General features: G+C 38.1%; 1 protein-coding gene across 2 annotated transcripts in view; it reads left to right on the top strand.

The window, feature by feature from the left end:
• Positions 1 to 1,677: 1,677 nt before the first annotated feature.
• LOC129242809 (uncharacterized) overlaps positions 1,678 to 21,890 on the top strand; it is a 169,622-nt gene continuing 149,409 nt past the window's right edge. For both annotated transcript variants that reach the window (XM_054879666.1, XM_054879665.1), the window contains exon 1: positions 1,678 to 2,410. In XM_054879666.1, coding sequence (XP_054735641.1) covers positions 1,783 to 2,410 — 628 coding nt within the window. In that variant the 5' untranslated portion in view covers positions 1,678 to 1,782. The remainder of the gene's footprint in view (positions 2,411 to 21,890) is intronic.

Below are 21,890 nucleotides of genomic sequence, written 5' to 3'. Positions count from 1 at the left end.
CACAATAAACGGCAGATGTTAGCGGACGACTTGAGGACTCATTCTTTCCAAAAAAACTTTTGTATCCCATACAACATTTATTTATTCTATACATACCGGTGTATACCTTTTTTCAATTTTAAACGTTTATTAACAAAAAATGGTTACAAATTTAATCTTCAAAATAAAAGCCATCGCTAGTGACATAATAGCCATCTCTCAGGCAATTTATGGATGCCGCGCCAAACAAATTGGCGGTCTTTGGTCGCAAACCAATCATCGAGCCATTTTTTGGCTTCTTCGTGAGAAGCGCTGCTCGGAAAGTGCGTGGCGTATCGATGCAAACAAATGATAATCGGAAGGCGCCAAGTCTGGTGAGTAAGCCGCATGCAATGCCAGCCATCGAAAAAGTTTGAGGAGGCCGAATTGCAAGCATTGTTGTATGAAGATGATGGTCAAACGCAAGAAATGATGGCAGAGTAGTTGGGAGTGACCCAAAAAACCATTCCCAAAGCGTTTTTCTTCAATTGATAACAGAAAATCAACGATGACCGCAAATCGTAGTTTTAAGGCACAAAATTCGGCATTTTTAATTGTTGCTCAAACTTCAAACGCGATTTTCTCAAAAATACTATTTTTTTTGAGATGGTCGTCATGATATCTCAAGTTCTACTTGACCGCCTATCGCGCCTGTCTTGAATTTTGAAAAATTTAAGTTTAAAGTATTTTTAAAAAATTTGGAAAGGTAAAAAAATTTGTTTTTTTCATGTTGACGCCATTTTGTGAATTTCTTTTTTTTCTGATTTGGCGTAATCCAATAGCGACATCCTAACTAATGAAGAATTTTTTAATTTGTTTGTTTTATATCACTACAAGGGTTGGAATCATGTCAACCATGGAGCACGGTTTTTTATGTAGCCCCCACTCCGCCGGCCTGTAATTCCATTATTTTTTTTTTTTTTATTAGTTTTTTCATACTTTTCCAATATTAATAAAAACCATAAAACAATGGATAGTAATAATGTTTTTCATTTTTTTTAATTTTAGTTTTAAAAATACTTTACATTAAAGCGTCTAGACCAGAATACCCCCTTAATAAAATATTTACAGCCACAAAAACAAAACACAAAAGAACTATCTACCAGTCATCCTGTTAACTCACTTGCCTGCAAAAACCAATGTAATTCCTTTGCGCAGTTCCAGACAACCCATATACGCACATCCGTTACATACATTAGCACTCACTGTGCTTACCATGCACTCGCCTCTTCGGCAAACCAAAATGTAAATACATTTATGTTCTCAAAATATGCTATAGTTGTCGGCTCGGTAAGTTCTGTTCGTTGTTTCAGAGCATTCCGAAAAGAGAAGCTACTGTTACTATTACATTCTCTGCTAATAAAAACATAATGCTGCCAACAACAATATTCTCACATTTTATGCTCATATTTTTTCGCATAGTTGGAGAGTTATTCTCAGCAATAGTCTTGTATGCTCACCCATGCATTAATAAACAATTAAAACAACCATTTTTTTGTTCTCTTCCTTTTAGTTGATACAACGGAAGCTCCTAAATTGCATGTAGTTTGGTGCAACGCCTTAAACAGCATACAACAACAACTGACACACGCAAGTGCAACAGGAATTTTAGCTGCCACGGAAGCAGCAGCGTCAATCAAAATTCAAAGTCATTGCATTGATTTCAACGCAACACCAGCACCACCAACAACAACAACATTAGCAATAGCTGTAGCAGCAGCGACACCAAAACCACCAACACATCTGAGCATATTAACACTCGAAATGTTGACGAGTGACGAATTGCCACAATTGTTGCAACATTTGCTTGTGGGCGTTGAGCACTGCATCGAGCGGGTCTCGTTGAATGAGCTGCAGATGCCTGCCTCGACGACGTCGAAAACAGTAGTGCCCCTGGCGGCTGATGCGGCCAACAATAATAGTGTGCGCAGCAGTAGCAGTGGCAGCAACCGGAACCATAGCGGTAGCTTAGTGCGCTGTAGCAACAACAATACGATTACCAACTCACCAAAATGCGCATTACGACGCAGCGAATTGATTACCAAAAACAAAGTGCTTAACAATAAATTTATGTTGCGACGCCTGACAAATCGACAGGACAGCATGAATTCCACATCGTCGGGACAGAGTTGTGGCAGTAGCGGAAGCACCTCCAGCGATGAGCTATTGCGTTGCAACACAAACCACAACAACAATCACAATACCCTCGATGCGGACAATGGGGTGCTAGGCAACAATGGCTCCACGTCGGAACCATTGAAAATGTCTACAGGCTCCACAAATTCAGCAACCACTTCACCGGCATTGCCGCTCTTCTGTTTGGGGAACTCATTTCCGCACATCGATAGTGACGAAGAGAATGCCGATGAAAGGCGTAGTGCGAACGGAGAGGGTAAGTAAAATTGAGTTAGTAACTCAAATTATAAAACTTTCGTATTGAAACAAAAGACTTAGAACACAAGCTTGATTTGAGAGAAATTGGTGTTTGCATGGAAGTTATGTGAAAAACAGACAATAGAGGGCAACAAGTAGCCGCCTCGTGATATTATGGCTCAAATTTAACAATCTTGTATCGAATCGCGTTTTTCAATTCACAAACCATTATTGACTTATGGGAATATGCCTCACCTTGCAAGCAACCCCAAACTAAGAAATCAAGCAGTATATCAAACCACTTGACCACTCACCTTGGCGATAAGACAAACGACATTTGTCAACCAACCATGCAAATCTCATAACTTTTGTATCCAATTTTCACAATTTGTATGCATTTATGCAACCTCGTAATTCGCCTTTACTTCATAGACCTCAATCATGACAACCGTCCAACAACAACACCCTTCAGCAATTCGCAAACACAATCCAACCACTATTTGACTTTTTTAAACTAGTTTTGCAATAAATGAATGGTTTTGTGAATTTTATAAAAAACCAAAATAGGTTGCATTGTTCCATTACCAACAACTTTAATCAAAGTATTTTGGGATATGGCCTGATATCTATCCCAAGCAGCTGCTTCAGTAGCTCAAAATTATGTGCTATTAAACTACCTACTAGTCCGTACAAAATTTACTTGTAGCCTTTCTGCATATGCTGCAGTTTTAGAGCTCGTTATTGAAAACGGTGAATGGAGTTCAGCTCTTCTCCATTCTGCAAACTTCTCTCTCCATGAACTCTCAAATGCTGTGCAAAATGATAACACCTCATCATTTTGACCATTTATGGATATTTTGCTTCTCTTTTTTCTTTTTAAAGCTCATTTTTATAACAAAGTGAAGCTCATTAAGAAACCCAAATTTGAAACTTTAAACAAAAATTAGAAATACGCTACAAAATTTTCATCACAACTCCACGATTTTTAATTAATATTTTGAGCACAAATTATGGTTAAGAGTATTGCGAGACTTTAATATAATAAAATGCATTTCTGAAGTTGCTGAAAAATCCCGCAGATTATCTCTAATTTTTACACTTTTTATTTTCAAATTTTCTCTACATAAAAAACTTCGCTGAGTTGTATAGTAAAATTTAATAAAAGATAAAAATGGTTGAGAAATCGTTTGAAATTCCAATTGAAAACAATAATTGTGATTAAAATTTCATTCATTTCATTTCGTTTTAATTTTATCTATATTATCATTATCTATTAAGAGAATCTTCTAACCTAGCCACTAGCAGGAGGGGTCACGCAAGAATATTAGATGGATACCCCTTCTTACATCAAACAACAGATTTTCATAACTCAGTAGAGCTGCATGTAAACACATCCTTTACCACAACTTTCTCAACGAGAAAAGATTGGGACAATGGGGTAAATGGATAATAATGATGAGTGCTGTAGTGTATTTCGAGCTGAAATTCTGGCTATCAGGGAAGGCCTGTTAGGCCTAAAGAAAAGGGTTCTCACCACAAGAGAAATAAATATATATTCAGATAGCCAATCGGCTGTGAAAGCATTAATATCACCTAATATTAACTCGAAAACGATAAAAGAATGTATCGACGTTTTAACAGAACTTTCACAGTACTTTACAATAAACCTGATCTGGGTGCCGCCTCACAGCGACATAGCAAGCAACTGCAAAGCAAATGAACCAGCGAGATTGAGTACCACATTACCGATCCAACCAGACAAAGCAAACATACCTATACCTTTACCAACTTGTAAGATGCTTATAGACAAACAAACTATCAGAGCTGCCAACGGGCTATAGACTCAGTCGCTCACCTGTGCAACAAGTAGAATGACGTGGCCAGAAAAAATAATGGGCCGCACAGGCCGACTGTTGAAACTGAACAGGGAGAACATGAGAAATATTCTTGGGGTTCTAATAGGCCATTGTCTGATTGGCAGGTATGCCAGTAGACTGGGAGCAACCTATAACGACTATTGCAGAAGCTGTAACGACATTGAAAAAGAAGAGACTATAGAACATTCTCTATGCGGGCGCGTGGCTCTGGGTAGAAGAAGGTTCAATATTTTATAATAAAATTGCTTGAATAACTTGGCAGAAGTAGCCAATTTAAAAAACACAGGCCTTGTTGGATGCACTAAGGCCACAAGTTGGTTCAATGACGGCAATGTAGAGTGAGGAGAGGGGACAACCCTGGTGGTATCTCAATGGGCCTACAGCAGGCCTAGGTGTGTCAATTGACAACCACTATACCTACCTACCTATCTATGGTTACAGAACTTTACATACTAAAGATACAAAATGAAGATAAGACTTAGGTAAAAGTAGTCGTTCATTTCATTTTCAATTCCATTGATTTAGTAGATTATATGACCGATACACCTTACACTCCACAAGTATACAATTTTACTTACTACTAATGTAAACGGTAAGACTAATGGACTTACGCCCGGCAAACCTCACCATTTTTGTTGATAGTCAAGCACCGATCAAGGCACTGGCCTCAGCGCGCATCAATTAAAGATGTGTTTAAGAATCCAGGAACACAACACCACACTTTGTTGGGTTCCCAACCACTCTTTAGTGTGCAAGAAACGGCTCTAAACTGGACCTTCAGCGAGTGGTAGAGGGCATTAGCTTTCCTCTAAACGAACCGTACACTGCCATTGACTTGAGCGTAATCCAATAGAAGGTAGTCTCTGACTACTAACTGCAGGGTCTCCAAAGCGCTCTGGCCAAAATAGATTCTTAAAAGTACAAAGATTCAACAGATAAACTGCCAGCGTCCTCACGTCTTCAGAGATGTTACAACCGATAATTGCACTATCGGCACCCTAGCCAGTAAGCTGGGTGTACTTCACATTGATTTCTGCCATTTGCAAAATGTCTAACGGGAGGGATTACTTACCTTTTTAAAAACATCTAAATGGTTTAAGCAACTTAGTTAGGGGATGGATATCAAATGCAGGTCGCCTTAAGGTCACCGAGTGTCTTGTCTTAGACAAGCAACCTGGCTAACCTAACCTAACCTACTTCTAATTTAAAAGTTAATAACATCTCCCATAAAAACGCAAAACAAGCTAACAGTACAGACTGTCAATGGAAGATTTAAAATGAGACCTTGGAGATGAAAAATTCAACATTTACTTTGTTTCTTTATTTTATTTAATTTTATTTATTTATTTATTTTTTTTTTTTTTTTTTTTTTGAGATTTTATTAACTCCACAAATAGCTCTGGTTATCGGTTCATGGGCCAATTGGCTGTTAGCACATGGAGATAAAAAGCATTTTGAACACGAAGAGCTTTGCTGGCTATATGTTATGAAAGCTAATCAGCCCGAGAAGTCAATGAAACAGTCATGGAAATTATGGATTAAATTCCATATCATTGACGTATAATCGAGTTTTGAATGAACTAAAGAGTTGTAGAGAAGATTCTCAGCAAACGAATCTTAGTAGCGATGCAAAAATGCTAAATTACTGTAAAGCTTTGGAAGGACATACATATATGATGGACGAATGTTAGGATGCTCTCAACCAAACGTTTCACGCATCACTGCAACACTTACAGGTCATTGGAAGGTAGGGGATAATGCAGCCAGGCTCAATCTCCCCTTTAATCCCATCTGCAAACGCTTTCAAGCGGAAGGGGTGAAGGAAAGTCTTTTCACTGCTGCCGTGAATGTCCAGGGGTAGCTAGGGTACGACTTCGCTCTTTCGGTAAGCCTTGCTTACAGCAAATTAATGACATCTCAGGCATTGAGATAAAGAATTTGCTGCTATTCTTGAATCTCACAAAGTGGATCTGACTTACAAGCAAAAAAAAGAAAAAACAAAAAAACAAGACATCATCTCGCGAGAACAGTGATAGAAAAATGGTGCTGGTCGCTAATTAGGACTATATCAGAAGAAATACTCAACCACTTCCAGAACAACAACAACAACAACACGTATTATTTCTACAATTTTACGGAATTTCTCCAATTTTGGTGTAAAGTTTAAAAGTTAGATTGATTCTGTTTTTGTTAGACAATGAACTATATTTTTATACAAGTAAATAATACTTAAGTAGGCAGAAAGAAAACAAAAATAGTCCAAACTGCTCAAAATGTTGTTATTTTATTGTTCATTCCTGCAAGCAAAAACAACTTATTACTTCTTTGAAAACTTGCTATGAATGGCAAATTTATTATGCTCGTGTTTTAAATTCCAATTTAGTTCGAAAAAAATTTTACCAAACCAAACTTTAGTATATTTATGCTTTGTTTTTTTTATTATTAATTTATCTATATATATATATATATATATATATATAGGAGTCGGCCGCCGTAGCCGAATGGGTTGGTGCGTGATTACTATTCGGTATTTACAGAGAGAACGTCGGTACGAATCTCGATGAAAACACCCAAATTAAGAAAAGCATTTTTCTAATAGCGGTCGCCCCTCGGCAGGCAATGGCAAACCTCCGAGTGTATTTCTGCCATGAAAAAGCTCCTCATAAAAATATTTGCCGTTCGGAGTCGGCTTGAAACTCTAGGTCCCTCCATTTGTGGAACAACATCAATACGCACACCACAAATAAGAGGAGGAGCTCGGCCAAACACCTAACAGAAGTGTATGCGCCAATTATTTATTTATTTTATATATATAGGAGTTAACGCCCTTTGACCGAGCTCCTCCTAATATTTGTGCTGCGCGTCTTGTTGTTGTTTCACAAATGCAGAAATCTACTGTTTGAAGCCAACTCTGAACGGCAAATGGTTTTTTCCTATGAGAAGCTTTTTCATGGCAGAAATACAGTCGAAGGTTTGTCATTGCCTGCCGAGCGGTGACCGCTATTAGAAAAAAACGTTTTCTTCATTTTGGGGAGATTTACACCTATCATCTCTCCGAATTCTGGACGTTAGCCGCCATTCGGCTACGGCGGCCACCGAATTATTTTTTTTATTATTATTATTAATTTACTTTAATTCATTTTTTTCTATTTTATATAATTTTCATCTATTTTCTTATACAATGATACTTTTTATTATAATTATTATTTTATTTTTTTGTAATTTTTTATTTGTTTAATTTTTTTATAATTCATTTTTGTATTCATTTTTAATTTTTTGAATTTATTGTATTTTATTTTAGATTAGTCTGCCTTGTCTAACATCTTCTATAGCATTTTGTCTCCTTGACTTTTCCTTTACTCTGCCTAACAAAAATATCGCAAATAACTTATACAAAATTTTAAAAAGTATTTAAGAAATATCACTAAAAATCTAATATTTTTGCTTGGTTTTCTGTTTTTTATTTTAATATTTTTGTTTTGTCTTGTGCTTTTTTTTTGGATTTAAAAACAATGGCAATCCGACAAAACTTTTCCTTTCATTTACCCTGCCAAATGGTAAATATGTAAACGAAATGATTGAAAAATTGCCAAAGCAATCAATCGATCATGTTTTGTTTTGCGCACAACCAGAAAAAATGTTACCTTGCTCTTGTCGCAATGGCAAAGGAAAGCGTCTGGTGCGCTAACTCACCTGTTGAGCGCGCAAACAAAGGCAGCGAGTGCAACGCCTTCTATGCAGCAAATATAAAGAAGGGCGTCTATTGCCGACAGCATCAAGACAGATACGCAGACAAAAAATAGACAGCTTTGTAGATGAAAAGATATGTATAAAGATTCATAGTATATTCGTTGGGACGGGTCGGATCATAAAGAAAAGAGCTGATAAAGTGAACAAACCCCTCACACATTTAGAAAAATTACTTTAAAACGGAAGTAATCGCTTTTGTTTTGTTATTACAGTTACAATAATTTTTTTTTGGGTTTTTGGCTTTTTACTTCAAGTTCAAAACAATCGCATTGCCATCTCTCCTTAGCTATAAACAAATGGTTTGCGCTCCACAATTTATATACCTTAATTTTCTTTTTTTTTTCAAACGTATACTGTACATTTTTATAGGACCACAAAAATGTTTGCAATTGAATTTATGTTTTTACAAAGCATAATTTATTAAAAACTTCACTCAAAAGTCACTCATACGCCAGCGCGTATCCAGGCGAAGGCCTCCTGCCTGCTCTGGCCACGACCAAACGACATTCAAATTACATAATGCGCAGCGACAGTGCATTTAAAAAGTATTTATGCACAACTACGAATCGTTTGATGTTTAATAAAAAGAGGGAAAATATTTCATCGAATGCAATATAAAAACGAGCTGCAGAAACTTCAAGAAAACCTACGTGTAATAGCGTCTGTTGCCTTCAAGAGACATTCGCCACAAATATTAGTGAAATTAAATGACGACAAATGAATATATTGCTGCAGCAATGACAAGCAACAACGCCAAGCCACAAACAAGATGACGTGCAATACGCCAAAATAACAACAACAGCGCGACTAAATGCAGCATATACGTTGTAACACAAAAAGGCAATAATAAAAATGTCAAAAATTTAAGCGGTAACAAGAGTAAGAAAGCAAAATACAAAAATGAAAATGAAGACATTGAGATATTGAAATATGGAACGGCATTTAGTGTGTGTGTGCCTGTGAGAGTTACTTTTAGTTACGTGTGCATGAGGGTAGCCCATATTATATATATATATTGTATATCTGTATATCTGTGGACCAATTTGGACCTTTTTCATGGCATAAATGCCCTTAGAGGTTTGCCATTGCACGCCCAGCGACGACCGCTATTAGATGAAACTTTCTATAATTGTTGAAGTTTCATACCCAAGCCCTACCAAATGGTAGTCTACCACAAGCTCATTTCATTACGGCTCTCGCTCAGTTTATAAGAAGAACATTTTTCTTTTTGTATCGCAGTTGTGCACAAAACAGATGTTGAAGAATAATTTAACACACAAATATTTATCTCATTAAGGGAATTCTCTACCTTCAAATACGAAGTGAATATTTATAGTTCAATTTAGAAATTATTATTATTAAAGGCAGAGTGTACCAAACGACTTTGCAATTGAGTAGTGCAATAATTCATTGATGAGAAGACTGATAGAATACAAAACTGCGCCCAGAGGAGAGGTGTGGCGTAATGCTGGTGCAGTTGCGTGAGAGAAGTATAGTGTGGGCCATGTAAAATTTGCTTTTTGAATGGGCTATAAAAAAAAACTAATCAATATTTTTTCAAACTTTTTTTTTTTATTTTGAAGATTGAACATTGTAATTTATGAATGAAAAATAATATCGTTCAAATGACTGCCACGACTGGCTTTACAGTAGGCCATTCGATCAACACAATTTTTAAGCACATTTTCGATTGTTTGGGCTCCAATTTCATGAATGGCAACTTCGATGTCGTGTTTCAATGCATCAATCGTCTCTGGATGGTTCGCATAGCATTTGTCCTTAACGGCTCCCCACAAAAAATAGTCCAACGGTCTTAAATCACAATTGATTATCGGAATTTCGGCTAATTATTCGGTTTTCAAAAACGGTAGCCAAAAGTTCGAGTGTAACTTTGGCAGTGTGACAAGTTGTACCGCCCTGTTGAAACCAAATGTCGTCCATGTCATCCTCTTCAATTTTTGGAAACAACTCGTTGAGCATGTCATGGTAACGCTCGCCATTTACTGTAACCGCGGCTCCTCGCGCATTTTCGAAAAAAATGGCCCGATGATGCCGCCAGACCAAAAACCGCACCAAACAGTGACTCGTTGTGGATGCATTTGCTCGTCTACAGTAACGTGTGGATTTTCTGAGCCCCAAATCCGACAATTTTGCTTATTCACGTAGCCACCGATGTGAAAATCAGAAAAGAAGAAGAAGAAGACTCACCACTTTGGAAATAGGTTTACAATATTTCCCAATTTTGTTCAAGTGTATAGCGTCCCATTTCGTAAATGTCAAACCTTTAAGTAAATTATGAACACATTTGACATGTCATTTGTGTTACCATTCTCAAAAAAATAGGTGGTTCAAAAAGCAAACGCTATATGGCCCACCCTGTATTTCCATGATGCTGGACGAAATTGAGATGGGCGAATGAAAGTGAAAATATATAGGACATACAATGCGTAAACCTGCGACTGGCTTCCGCACAGCTCTCGCCGAAGAGGACTGCCGTAGAAAATATGGAGGCGAAGCCTGTATGACGAATTCGCGACATCTGACGACTCGCTCACTTGATCGCAGATAAAATCAAGAGTTGCAAATCGACTCCAATGGAATTTGTTTATATCGGCATTTTGCGCCCCCCGCCGGTGCGATGGCAAATAATAGCAATAATAATAATACCAAAAATTAAGAAATTAGTTCAAAAACACTAAACAGTTTCAGCAGAATTCTTTGCAAGTATCATAATAAAACCCCGAACAAAGACTTCTGCTTGAAAAACAGTAGCAGTTTTCAACATTTTTAAAGAAATAGATTTAGAGAAAACCCCTACTCCGACTACCAAGCCGCCAGTGAAGACAGAAGTGCAAGTTTCGGTGCAGATTTCCCCCTCGATCCAATCCTGCCTATTTGGAAAGATTGTCCTAACACAACTCTCAAACTCTAGTTTTCGGATAGAGAGATATGTTCAAAGTTCGGAAAAATACGGTGTTAACTGCCCGAAAATGCGACCATGTCCCTTGAGACATTGCCTCCAGAGGTCAATCTCCTTTAACCTGATTGCACTTTGAGCTGCGATGGAAATAACGTAAAACGTATCTATGGGAAATAAGTGCACAAGGACATTCAGGGCAGCACTGGGGCAAATTTTGCATGCTCCGTTGATGCCAATATATGCAGTCTTTTGCACCCTCCCCAGTTTAGTGATATTATAGCCCTTCCCATCCATACGTTAAAATTGGCAAAACCACTGCGTTGTACATCCACAGCACGACCTGTGGCTTGAGCTCCCATTTTTTACCGAACATAGATTTGCAGGCGTAGAAGGCTATACTGCCTTCTTCACCCGATTTTCAATGTGTAGCTCCAAATAGAGTTTGGAGTCAAGTATCATTCCAAGATACCTAACTTCCGATGCGAGCGGGAGAACGTGGTTCTTTCATTTGGGAAGTCGAAAGAGTGGCGGTTTATATTTTCTTGTCGAGACTCTTTTGAAAAGCTTTTCTTCAGAAATTGGTTTAATTTAGTTTTTCCATAGACGTTTCTCCTTACGTTCGCAATATTGATTATCGATAACACAGAAAATACTTGTAATCTATTTTATATTTCGGATTTCGGGAAAGGAAGTTTGTAATCTCGCTTTTTAATTAGGAATTGAGAGTTAAGCTCGAAAAAGTCGAAGATCTAGCAAGCAGGAAGTTAAAAACTGAAAATGACCTACTTATTTTTTACTGTTACTTCCTACCACCTATTTTATTTTTATTTATAATTGGCGCGTACACCCGTTTTGGGTGTTTGGCCGAGCTCCTCCTCCTATTTGTGGTGTGCATCTTGATGTTGCTCCACAAATGGAGGGACCTACAGTTTCAAGCCGACTCCGAACGGTAGATATTTTTTATGAGGAGCTTTTTCATGGAATACACTCAGAGGTTTGCCATTGCTTGCCGAGGGGCGACCGCTATTAGAAAAATCTTTTCCTGCATTTTGGTCGTTCACTGAGATTCGAACCAACGTTCTCTTTGTGAACTCCGAATGGTAGTCACGCACCAACGCGTTCGACTACGGCGCCTGCCGTTAGGTAATAAGGATCACCTTAATGAATATTACTTGAGTACTTACTTCCGCCATAATTTAAATGTGTTTAAATTTTTCTAAGCGCCTTTACTTCACGTACAAAAAACCACCTGTGCAAGAGTGACCTTATGTAAATGGTGGAAATGGAAGTATAATCGCAATTTTATGTGCCTACATACGAGTAAATAAATTTTCTTGTAACAACAATTAAGAGCAGGCCTATAGCAGAGTGCAAAATATTGTTCAACAAAAAGGTATGGAAAGCCATATACACCGCCAACGACCAACCAAGAAAAGCAAAAAAATTAAACATAAACACACAAAGCGCTTGTAAATCAATATAATTGAAAGGGAAATGGGAAAGCAACGATGGTTGCTCAGTAAGTCCTTTTTTCGTTCATTTGTCATTTCACCGAAACTCAGCACAGTTTTCTCTCTGATTTGTTGCTTCACTGGTAACTTTTTTATCCCAAACCCCTTAGATGGCGCTGGGGTCGAAAAAATTTGAATCGTCACATTCACCAAACTATACCAAAAATATCGGTTGCATTTTCTTGCTTCCCCTGCAAGGCAATTGACTTTGATGAAATCCAGTGAAACCCAAGGGAAAGTTAAATTGTTTAGTTATGTACGACTTAGCAAAGTTTTGAGTTTTTTTTTATTTCAGCAGCTTATTTCCGCTTCATTCCATTAGCGGTAGTTTCGTCTTAGAGTCTGAATTTTCCGATCGATGCGGTATTGCAAAGTGATAGATTTGCTAATTGCATTTCGAACGCTCCAAGAAGTGATATTTGATTACGAAAACCTTTAGGGAAGTCATTGCAAATGAGTTGAAAGGTAAATAATCGCGATTTGCTGCGAGGTCTCTATCAACTGTAGTGTACCTAAATACTTGGCGGCTCAGTCTCTTCCACTACTATCTAAAACTTTTACAAAGCGCATCGTTTGCTCCGGCACAGACGGTAACTTGCTGTTGTATCTGCTAAGAAGTGTACGCTATTGACCCTTCTGGACGCTTAAACAGAGCCGTGCCTGAACCAAAATATCATCCTAAAATATTTATTTTCAAACTGCAACAAATCATAAACACCTCAACCGATTGAAGTACTGTGTACTTTCTACACACCCTGACAGGTTTACTATCACTCTGCGTTAAATAAATTCATCCTTTATTTCTTATTACTATTAAAATTTTAAAAACAACAGAAACACTTAAAAAAAAAAAATGCGGTTTATGTGTACGTTGGGTGTGTGTCAAACTTCACTAAGGGGGGCGAACCCAGAAAAAAATCTGTCAGGTAACTCCCTTACTAAACTTGCATGATTGCCTCAGGCTCTGATGTAGCGGTTGGGATCCAAACGCTTGCTCTAGGGCGAGACAGGATATCTTACTTCTCGACCACTGCCAGTTTGACGCCGGGATAAACTGCACCAAATTTGGAGATGGCGATTTCATACAGCTGCACCGACCTTTCGTCGTCGCATGCAACTATTTTGATCTGTATAGGAAAGGGGAAGTTCTAGGTTGGTATGATACTTATTACCTTCATAGCTACTTTCGTCAGCACAGCATTCACACACTTCCACTGTTTCTTGATGATTTTACCTACTGACTCGTTTTCATCGAAAACACGTATTATAATGCGGTTTTTCGCAACCTCCGTAAAAGACTTCTGTTTTGTGTTTTTTTTTTTTTAGCCTGCGAACTGTCTCCTTCGGCTGATCTTTGGTGCTTAGAAGTATCCAAACGCTTAATTTGGAAATTGCGTAGTACCGCCTTCACCCAATGGGTTGCCTCTCGCTTCCTGGTACCCAGCTTTTGACGTGTCGGAAATTTTAATAGTAGGCCATTTCCGGATCTGAGAACTGCTTTTACTGCTGGCAGAGGTTGCAGGTGCCTCCATTTAATGACAAACCTTCGGTTATCGCAACAATTGTTGTCAGATTACAAGCGGTGGATTTAGTAGCCACCAAATTTTGAGTAGGCTTGGCCTGAGTCGCAATAGAGGCTGAAGAGAGGGTCGTCAAAGACTATGTTCCTTTTGTAGAGCTGGAAGTTCCTTCCATTCCTTTAGCGGAGGAACCTTTTTCCATCAAGATTTTAGTATTGTTAATGGTTGTAGCATTCATTTTGGACCCACGAGTGAGGCAGAGAAGAAGAAGTCCGTCCACGCATAGCTCCAGATACGTAGGTAAGGCTAGCTACTACGGAAGGCATCAAATATCCGTAAGCTCCGTTTGCGACTGATTTATTTTTGAAAAGTGCTCTCAGCCTGACTAATCCTCGGCACATGTCGCATTACACCTTGATCCAACCCTTTATTCCCAAACATACTAAAGACACTCTGAATGATGCCGTACTATTAAAGAGTAGCGAACACCATACCAGGAATTGTTGGCTTAGTGAAGTACCTCCTTATTCAGGACAACTGCGGTACCTATTACCATCCGGCACCCTCGCGGAGTATTCAGTAGAGGCTTTTCACGAGCCCACTGCCACCTCTACAGCGACATAATTAAATCTGACACTTTCCAATTTTTGTCTGTACTTATTGATCGATACTCGTAAGTGAAATAGAAATGAACAAAATGCACTCACTTACGTTTGATTAATAAAGTGAAAGGAAAAATATTTTTCTGTGAAGTGAAGATATTGAAAATAGCAAAGAAAAACATGTTGATGTAAAAACAAAACAAAAAAACAAAGCAATGTAAGAACTAAAACAAACATTTAGTTGTAAAAGCAAAATAAAAAACTCCATTCAAAAATAAATAAGCCTTACCCCATTCATTGATTCCATTTCCGCAGCGCACCAACGTCCGTCCACCTCGAAGAGCGCTCTTTTCCTCAAATGCCACACTTATTGTGCCATGGCCTGACGCTTACAATTATTGTTATCATAATTTTGTATTGTTTTTGTATAGTTTTTGTAATTTTAGTAATGCTATTTTTAAGCTTTTTTTAAGCTTTTTTCATATTCGCTTTTCCAACGCCCATGTTTTTCTTCGTATTTGCTTTTCTATTATTTTTATTTTACCCATTCATTTTGTGCCTATCGCTCGACGCACATCGAGATTGCAACGCCATCCACAATACCGCTACCAACCACCAACACCGCCACTAATGGCTTCACCATGCCTCTCTTTACCACTTTACTGCACACTTTTCCTATCTTTATCTTGAAATTTTGTGCATCGCTTTCATATCCAAATATTGCCCGAAGCGCTGGGTTTGCTGTGTGGCACGAAAAGCTCATAAAACTGCTGCAGAGCATCAAATCAGCGCATTAATTTTATTAGCAGTCAATAAATCTATGTAGCGCCACAATACAGCGATAAGCAAAAATAAAAGCAACAACAACTAAGAGTACATTAAAAGTGCAAAATATAATATAAAAAAGGCAAACTTATCATAACAACCATTTGACCAAAAGCAACTACAATTGGCAAATTTTACGCAATGGTATCGGTGTCTGGTGTTGCAGCGCAATACAGTGGCAATTTCCTTACGCAAGCCTACCAAATGCTTAACAAATAAAGATCTGGTGCGATAAGTCGAGAATGAAAAAGGAACCAAAAATATTTTAAGCCCAAATAACAAAAAAAAAAAATTTTGAATTAGAAATTTTAAAAAACTAAAAATACGAGGCCGCCGTAGCAGAATGGGTTGATGCGTGACCTTCATTCTGGAGTGCATAGGTTCTAATTTCCGTGCATGAAACAGCAAATTAAAAGAAAAATATTTTTCTAATAGCGTTCGTCCCTCAGCAGGCAAAAGCTTCTGATAAAAAATATCTGCCGTTCGGAGTCGGTTTGAAACTGTAATTCATTCCATTTGTGGAACAAAATCAAGACGTACACTACAAATAGGAGCAGCAGTAACAGAAGTATACGCGCAAATTATTTATTTAATTTTGTCAATAGATGCCGCCAGCAGTGTGTGCTGGTCGATTCTAACATAACCTAAAGGTCATAAGCCAAGCTTAGACATATGGTAAACAAACTGCTTCGACACATTAGTGGTTTTGTTTTGGTATCATATACTTTTGGTTTTGTGAAAATGTCTGATTTTGTGCCGAATAATCGTAATTTGCGGGAAGTGTTGATTTCCTCCTTTCATTCGAAAAAAAAACGGTGGCTGAAGCGCGTCGAGAGCCACAAAAAGTATATGGAGATGCTGCTTTAAGTGAAACAACGAGATTGGTTCGGTCGCTTCAAAGACGGTGATTTTAATGTTGACGACCGTCCGCGTGAAGGAAGGCCAAAAACCTTCGAAGACGCTGAATTGGAGGCATTGCTCACTGAGGATCCGTGTCAGACGCAAGAAGAGCTTGCTTTAGTATTAGAAGTTACTCGCCAATCCATTTCCAAGCGATTGCATGCTTTGCGAATGATTCAGAAACAGGGGGCTTGGGTTCCTTATGAGTTCAAACCAAGGGATGTTGAACGTCGTTTTTTCCTTTTTTCTCCTGTGAACAACTGCTCCAGCGGCAAAAAATGAAGGGGTTTCTTCATCGCATCGTCACGGGTGATGAAAAATAGATTCATTAGAGCAATCCAAAGAAAAGAAAGTCATGGCAACTGCCCGGTCATGCTTCTACGTCAACGCCTCGGCCGAATATTCACTCTGCGAAGGTTACTATGTATTTGGTGGGACCAAATTGGTGTTATTTATTATGAACTATTAAAACCAAGCGAAACCATCACTGGGGATCGATATCGACTTCAATTGATGCGATTGAGCCGGGCACTGCGCGAGAAGCGACCGCAATACGGCATGAACAAGTGATTATACAGCATGACAACGCTCGGCCTCACGTTGACAAACCCGTTAAAACCTACCTTGAAACACTAAAACGGGAAATTCTTCCCCACCCCCCCTATTTTCCAGATATTGCGCCGTCCAATTATCATCTATTCCGATGGATGGCACATGGTCTAGCTGACCAGCAGTTCCATTTATATGAAGACATCAAAAATGGCTTCATCCGTGGATAGCCTCAAAAGATGAACAGTTTTACCGCGATGGTATACGAGATCTACCAGAAAGATGGGAAAAAGTATTAGCCAGCGATGGGCAATTCTTTCAATGATTCACTTGTAACCATTTTTTCAGAATAAAGTTGCATTTTCATCAAAAAAAAAACAGCGAGCGCTTAGTTGCGCACCTAATGAAAGGAAGAAAAAATGGTTTAATTTAACTAATTTTTTTAAGTAGGCAATTGAGTAGTAAAGTCTTCTCTCAGCGAACAAAACTAATATTCGGTAAGGCTCTCATCATGCCCGTTCTAATATATGACGCAGAAGCTTGGACGATGGCAACATCCGATGAGGCGTCACTTGGAGTGTTTGACAGAAAGATTCGGTGAAAAATTTTTGGGTTTTTCCTCGTTGGTGACGGCGATGGAACAATGAGCTGTATGCACTTTATTATGAAATAGACATAGCGCAGCGTATAAAGATCCAGCGGCTGCGTCCGAATTGACGCAAACGCTCCGGCTCTGAAAGTATTCGATGCGGTATCAGGAGGTGATAGCAGAGGAAGAGGAAGGTCTCCTCTGTGTTGGAAAGATCAAGGGGAGAAGAGCTTGGCTTCACTTGGTGTATCCAACTGGTGCCGGTTAGCACGAGAAAGAAACGACTGGCGCGTTTTGTTAAACTCAGCCAAAATCGCGTAAGCGGTTTCACGTCAATCAAGAATAAGAATAAACTATATTTATGGGAATAACCAGAAAAAAAACATTAAATTTATTTATGCAACACAAATTAAAAACAATAAATTCTTCCCACGTGGCCACCCTGTCTTACTTCAATTGTGACTGAAATGATTAAATGCAAACTATTCGGTTGCCACGGTTTGTTTGGGTTGTTTAACAAATTTTCTGCTGTTATCGGATGTTGTTTCTAACATTAGCACAACAACAACAAACAACGCAGCGTACTATCGGTGTGGCAGCAAATATCTACGTAAAGCGGCAATGGCTACAGCTCCTGGTTTGTCGTTCGCTTTTTGCCTGCCATCGGTGGCGGTGGAGAGTGGCGCTTGATTTTATGTTTTCTTTTTCACTTATTCACCATATTTATTTAGATACAATGCGGCAACGATGTACAATTATCAATAATATTATCATTTCTCAAACACTGTTATTATTATTGTTATTGCTTTTATGAGCGTCACTTCTTGTTGTTACGATGTCGATAGTTGCTGTTGGTTAAGTGCCGCACAAAATGCAATCGAATGCAAGTGGGGAAGTGTGCATGTATTGGTAAGCCTTTTTTGCGCTTTGCTTTTTTCGTATTTTTGGGGCAATGATTTTTTTTCTTCGGCCAAAATTTTCTGCATAAGCTCCACAGCTTTTAACGGCTTTAATTTGCCAATATTCAATTAAATGCCCAAAGCCAACAAATTAATTCGCTGCGTTTAGTTGAGTGCAAGCAAGCATTTTGTGAATGCAAACTTACAAACTACATACAACTACAAGTGTACGTATATAAGTAGAGTTGGGTATTTCCCGAGAAAATCCCAATCTCGAGAATCGGGATTTCCCGAAATAACGAAAATTTCAATTCTCGAGATGCGGGATTTCCCGAAAATAATTTTTGAGATTTCTCGAGAATTCTCGAAAATTCGGGAAAAATTCCAAAAAATTAAAAAAAAAAAAAAATCTAAAACCAGTGTAAGAGCAATGAATTTCATAAAATATTATTTTTATTTATTTTTATTAAAGTATAAATTACATAAAAAAATATTTGAAAATATTACTATTTCAATTATTGCAAACAAAAAAGTGAAACAAAAATAATTACAAAAAAATTCAAAACAAAAATAATTCAAGATTATACTTATTAAAATAGGGGAAAAAAGTGATTGTAAACATTATTTCCCAAAATGGTGTTTTAAAAAACACAGACTGTCAATGGCTTCGTCTGACAATCGCGTACGCTTTTTGGACACAAAATTACCCGCTGTAGAAAAATTCCTCTCATTTTGAGTCGATGTTGGCTTAACAGTGTTAAAAGCCCCGATCAGTCTTTCAACATTTTGTGTTTTCTCTCCAGTTTTTTCATATAGTTTTAGCTCGTTTCTAAGCGACGAAAACATCTGGTTCGCCGCATGTTGCGCAATGTCTGCTTTCGGTTTTGAGCATTGCTGAACGTATTTTTCAAGCTGTTTCGCCATATCTTCTTCATCGACGTTGTTGGTTGCAATTACGTCATCATCGTCAGAACTAGACACTGCTTGGTCTTCTTGAATGCTCGTAGAAAATAGACGAACCAAGTAGTTTTCGGTTTCTTTTATCAATTCTGTTTTAGAACAGGTGTGGAAAAATTCAGATTTGTCATTAGAGCTGTTAACTGGATCGTGTAAATATTTAAAGGCCGATAACAAACGGCTAGATCTACGAGCTGTTAAGTTTTTTTTTACGCTGGATAAGAATTCATTGCCCAATTCGGTGTGCTGATTCTCCAATTTTGTGAACAAAAATTTGAGAATAGAATCCGCAGCAAGTAAGTTCACATTTTGGCGACTAAGTGCTTCTACAGCAACACGTATAGGTTTAAGAGCATTTATGATATCCTCGCAATACTTTTCTTCTGCGTCAGTAGTGGCCATAAAATTTAAATTAAGAGTGTCGAGCGCCTTACGAACATGCTTGCTGATGCAAATGTATCTGGCCAGCATAGTTTCCAGGCTATTCCAACTTGTTTTGCAATCCAACAGCAAGAAAAGCTCTTTCTTATCGACCTCTTTAACACAATCCTGCAAGATGGCATTCTGTACAGGCGAGTTCTTGAATTTCAAAACTATCTTGCGAACCTTTTTTACGATTTCAAATGCAGACTTTATAGTGACCGTCTTGTCAGCAACAAATACGATATTGTCGTCCTCGTCATCGGAAGCGTTTTCCGCATTAATGTCGGAAAATGAAGTACTGGCTGCATTGTTTTCATTTTCATCGGAGCCTCTATCATCCGAATCGTCTCCATCGCTTACGTCACTATCGTATATCCTGTTTGCGACTTTTCGTTTCTGGTACATTACCTCCATGACCGTCAAATGTATGCTGTGATTGTAGCAAATCTGTTGATGCGCTGGTGATAGTCTTCCAAATTTGATCATGACACTGGCACCATCACTTGTAATAGCCACGATGTCGGACTGTAGTTTTATATTGAAGTCTGAAAGCTTTGCATTTACGAGCTCATATACTTTTTCAGCGGGACATGATTCCTGAATGCGAACCACGCCAAGGTTGTCAGATTGTCCATCGTCATAATATATATGGATGTTCATGTAACGTCGGTTTCGCACGCCTGTCCACTCGTCGATGCTCAAGCTGAACTTACGCTGTGCAGATTCAAAATTTTCAATTTTGATCTTCAAATCGCTTTTTATTTTCGTGCAGTACTTCATAACCAAACCCAGAACAGCTTTGTGACACTTTGGAAAATGAAATCCTAAGCGGCTGATACTATTACGAATGAACTCACTTTTTGTTATCGCGTTTATTGGAATTCCCTCTTTTGCAGCCAATTTTGCAACAATTTGTTCAAGCGATTCAGGCGAGGAAGAAGTATTGAAAAAGTTGTGAAGAGTTCGGGTCTTCTTGGCTGGTGGCTGTTCTTTTGAAGCCTCATGTTCCCTTCGCTTCATGTTGTGTATCCTCTCCATGTGACGGTGAAGTCCAGATGTTGACGATGACTTGCATTTAATGATTTTATTGCATTTCAAACATGTTGCTTCGTCGTCAAATCACTTGAAAAGTTGCCACACTTGGTCGTATTCGTATTCTGAACTCATGATTTTTAATGCTAAAAATTCAAAATTTGTTTTAAATTTTCTTTTTTAAAGGAAGTAACTAACCGGTACTCACAGTCAACGATACGTCGATTCAAAACTTAAAAATAAGTAATATTTGGACCACAAAATATTTTATTATACGGTGTATAATTTATACTTAATCAGGTACCACAAAATGAAATGCACCCGCTCACTACAAAAAATAAATTTACAAACGTCGTCTGTGCAGTCTGCGAACAAATTGAAATTGCTTGACTATTTTCAAAGCATTTCTAATTGCTTAACTGCTGCTACATATGTATAAGAAACACATAAAACTAAACTTCATTAGCTTGATGTTACAGTGCTTTCCCTCGACATAGCATAGCAACGCATCTAGCATTTACTCTGTAGTCACCCTAAAACAAAAAAAAACAAACAAACAAACAAATGGAACAGTTATACTGTTGTGGCTTTTCGCATAGCAATTGAAACTATGGTGTGAATTGTATGTGATTCTGCGAAACAGTATGTAGTGTGCGATTCTTTGTAACATAATGGCCGTTACAGTTTGGTGTTTCCAGGTATTAATCATATGTATGTGTATTCTTTTACTTTTGAAAGAATTGTTTTTTCTCTTAATATTTGACAACAAAATTAAAAAAAAAAAAAAATGGATTTCTCGAGAAATCTTGAAACATTCTCGAGATTCGGGATTTCCCGAAATGCTAAAAATTTCATTTCTCGAGATTCGGGATAGAAAAATATCGAGAATTTCTCGAGAATTCCCGTCGGGAAATTCCCGAAACCCAACTCTATATATAAGTATCCATGCAGCTGTGGACGGACAGTCACGAACACCATATAAGTATATACCTGTACATCACCTTGATCAAAAAGTTCTCGGAACAAGCGCCAGGTGACGCTCTCAGTCAACTGATTTGAGTTCTGTTATTTGCTTTCGTTAGATTACCACGTCTGTGATTAACATTCATACCAAAATTTTATCGCCATTGCCTGACATTTCAGAA

Source organism: Anastrepha obliqua, chromosome 3, assembly GCF_027943255.1.
Source record: "Anastrepha obliqua isolate idAnaObli1 chromosome 3, idAnaObli1_1.0, whole genome shotgun sequence".
Taxonomy (NCBI): Eukaryota; Metazoa; Arthropoda; class Insecta; order Diptera; family Tephritidae; genus Anastrepha; species Anastrepha obliqua.
The sequence above is the reverse complement of the archived record's forward strand: the minus strand, read 5'-3'. Positions and strand labels throughout refer to the sequence as shown.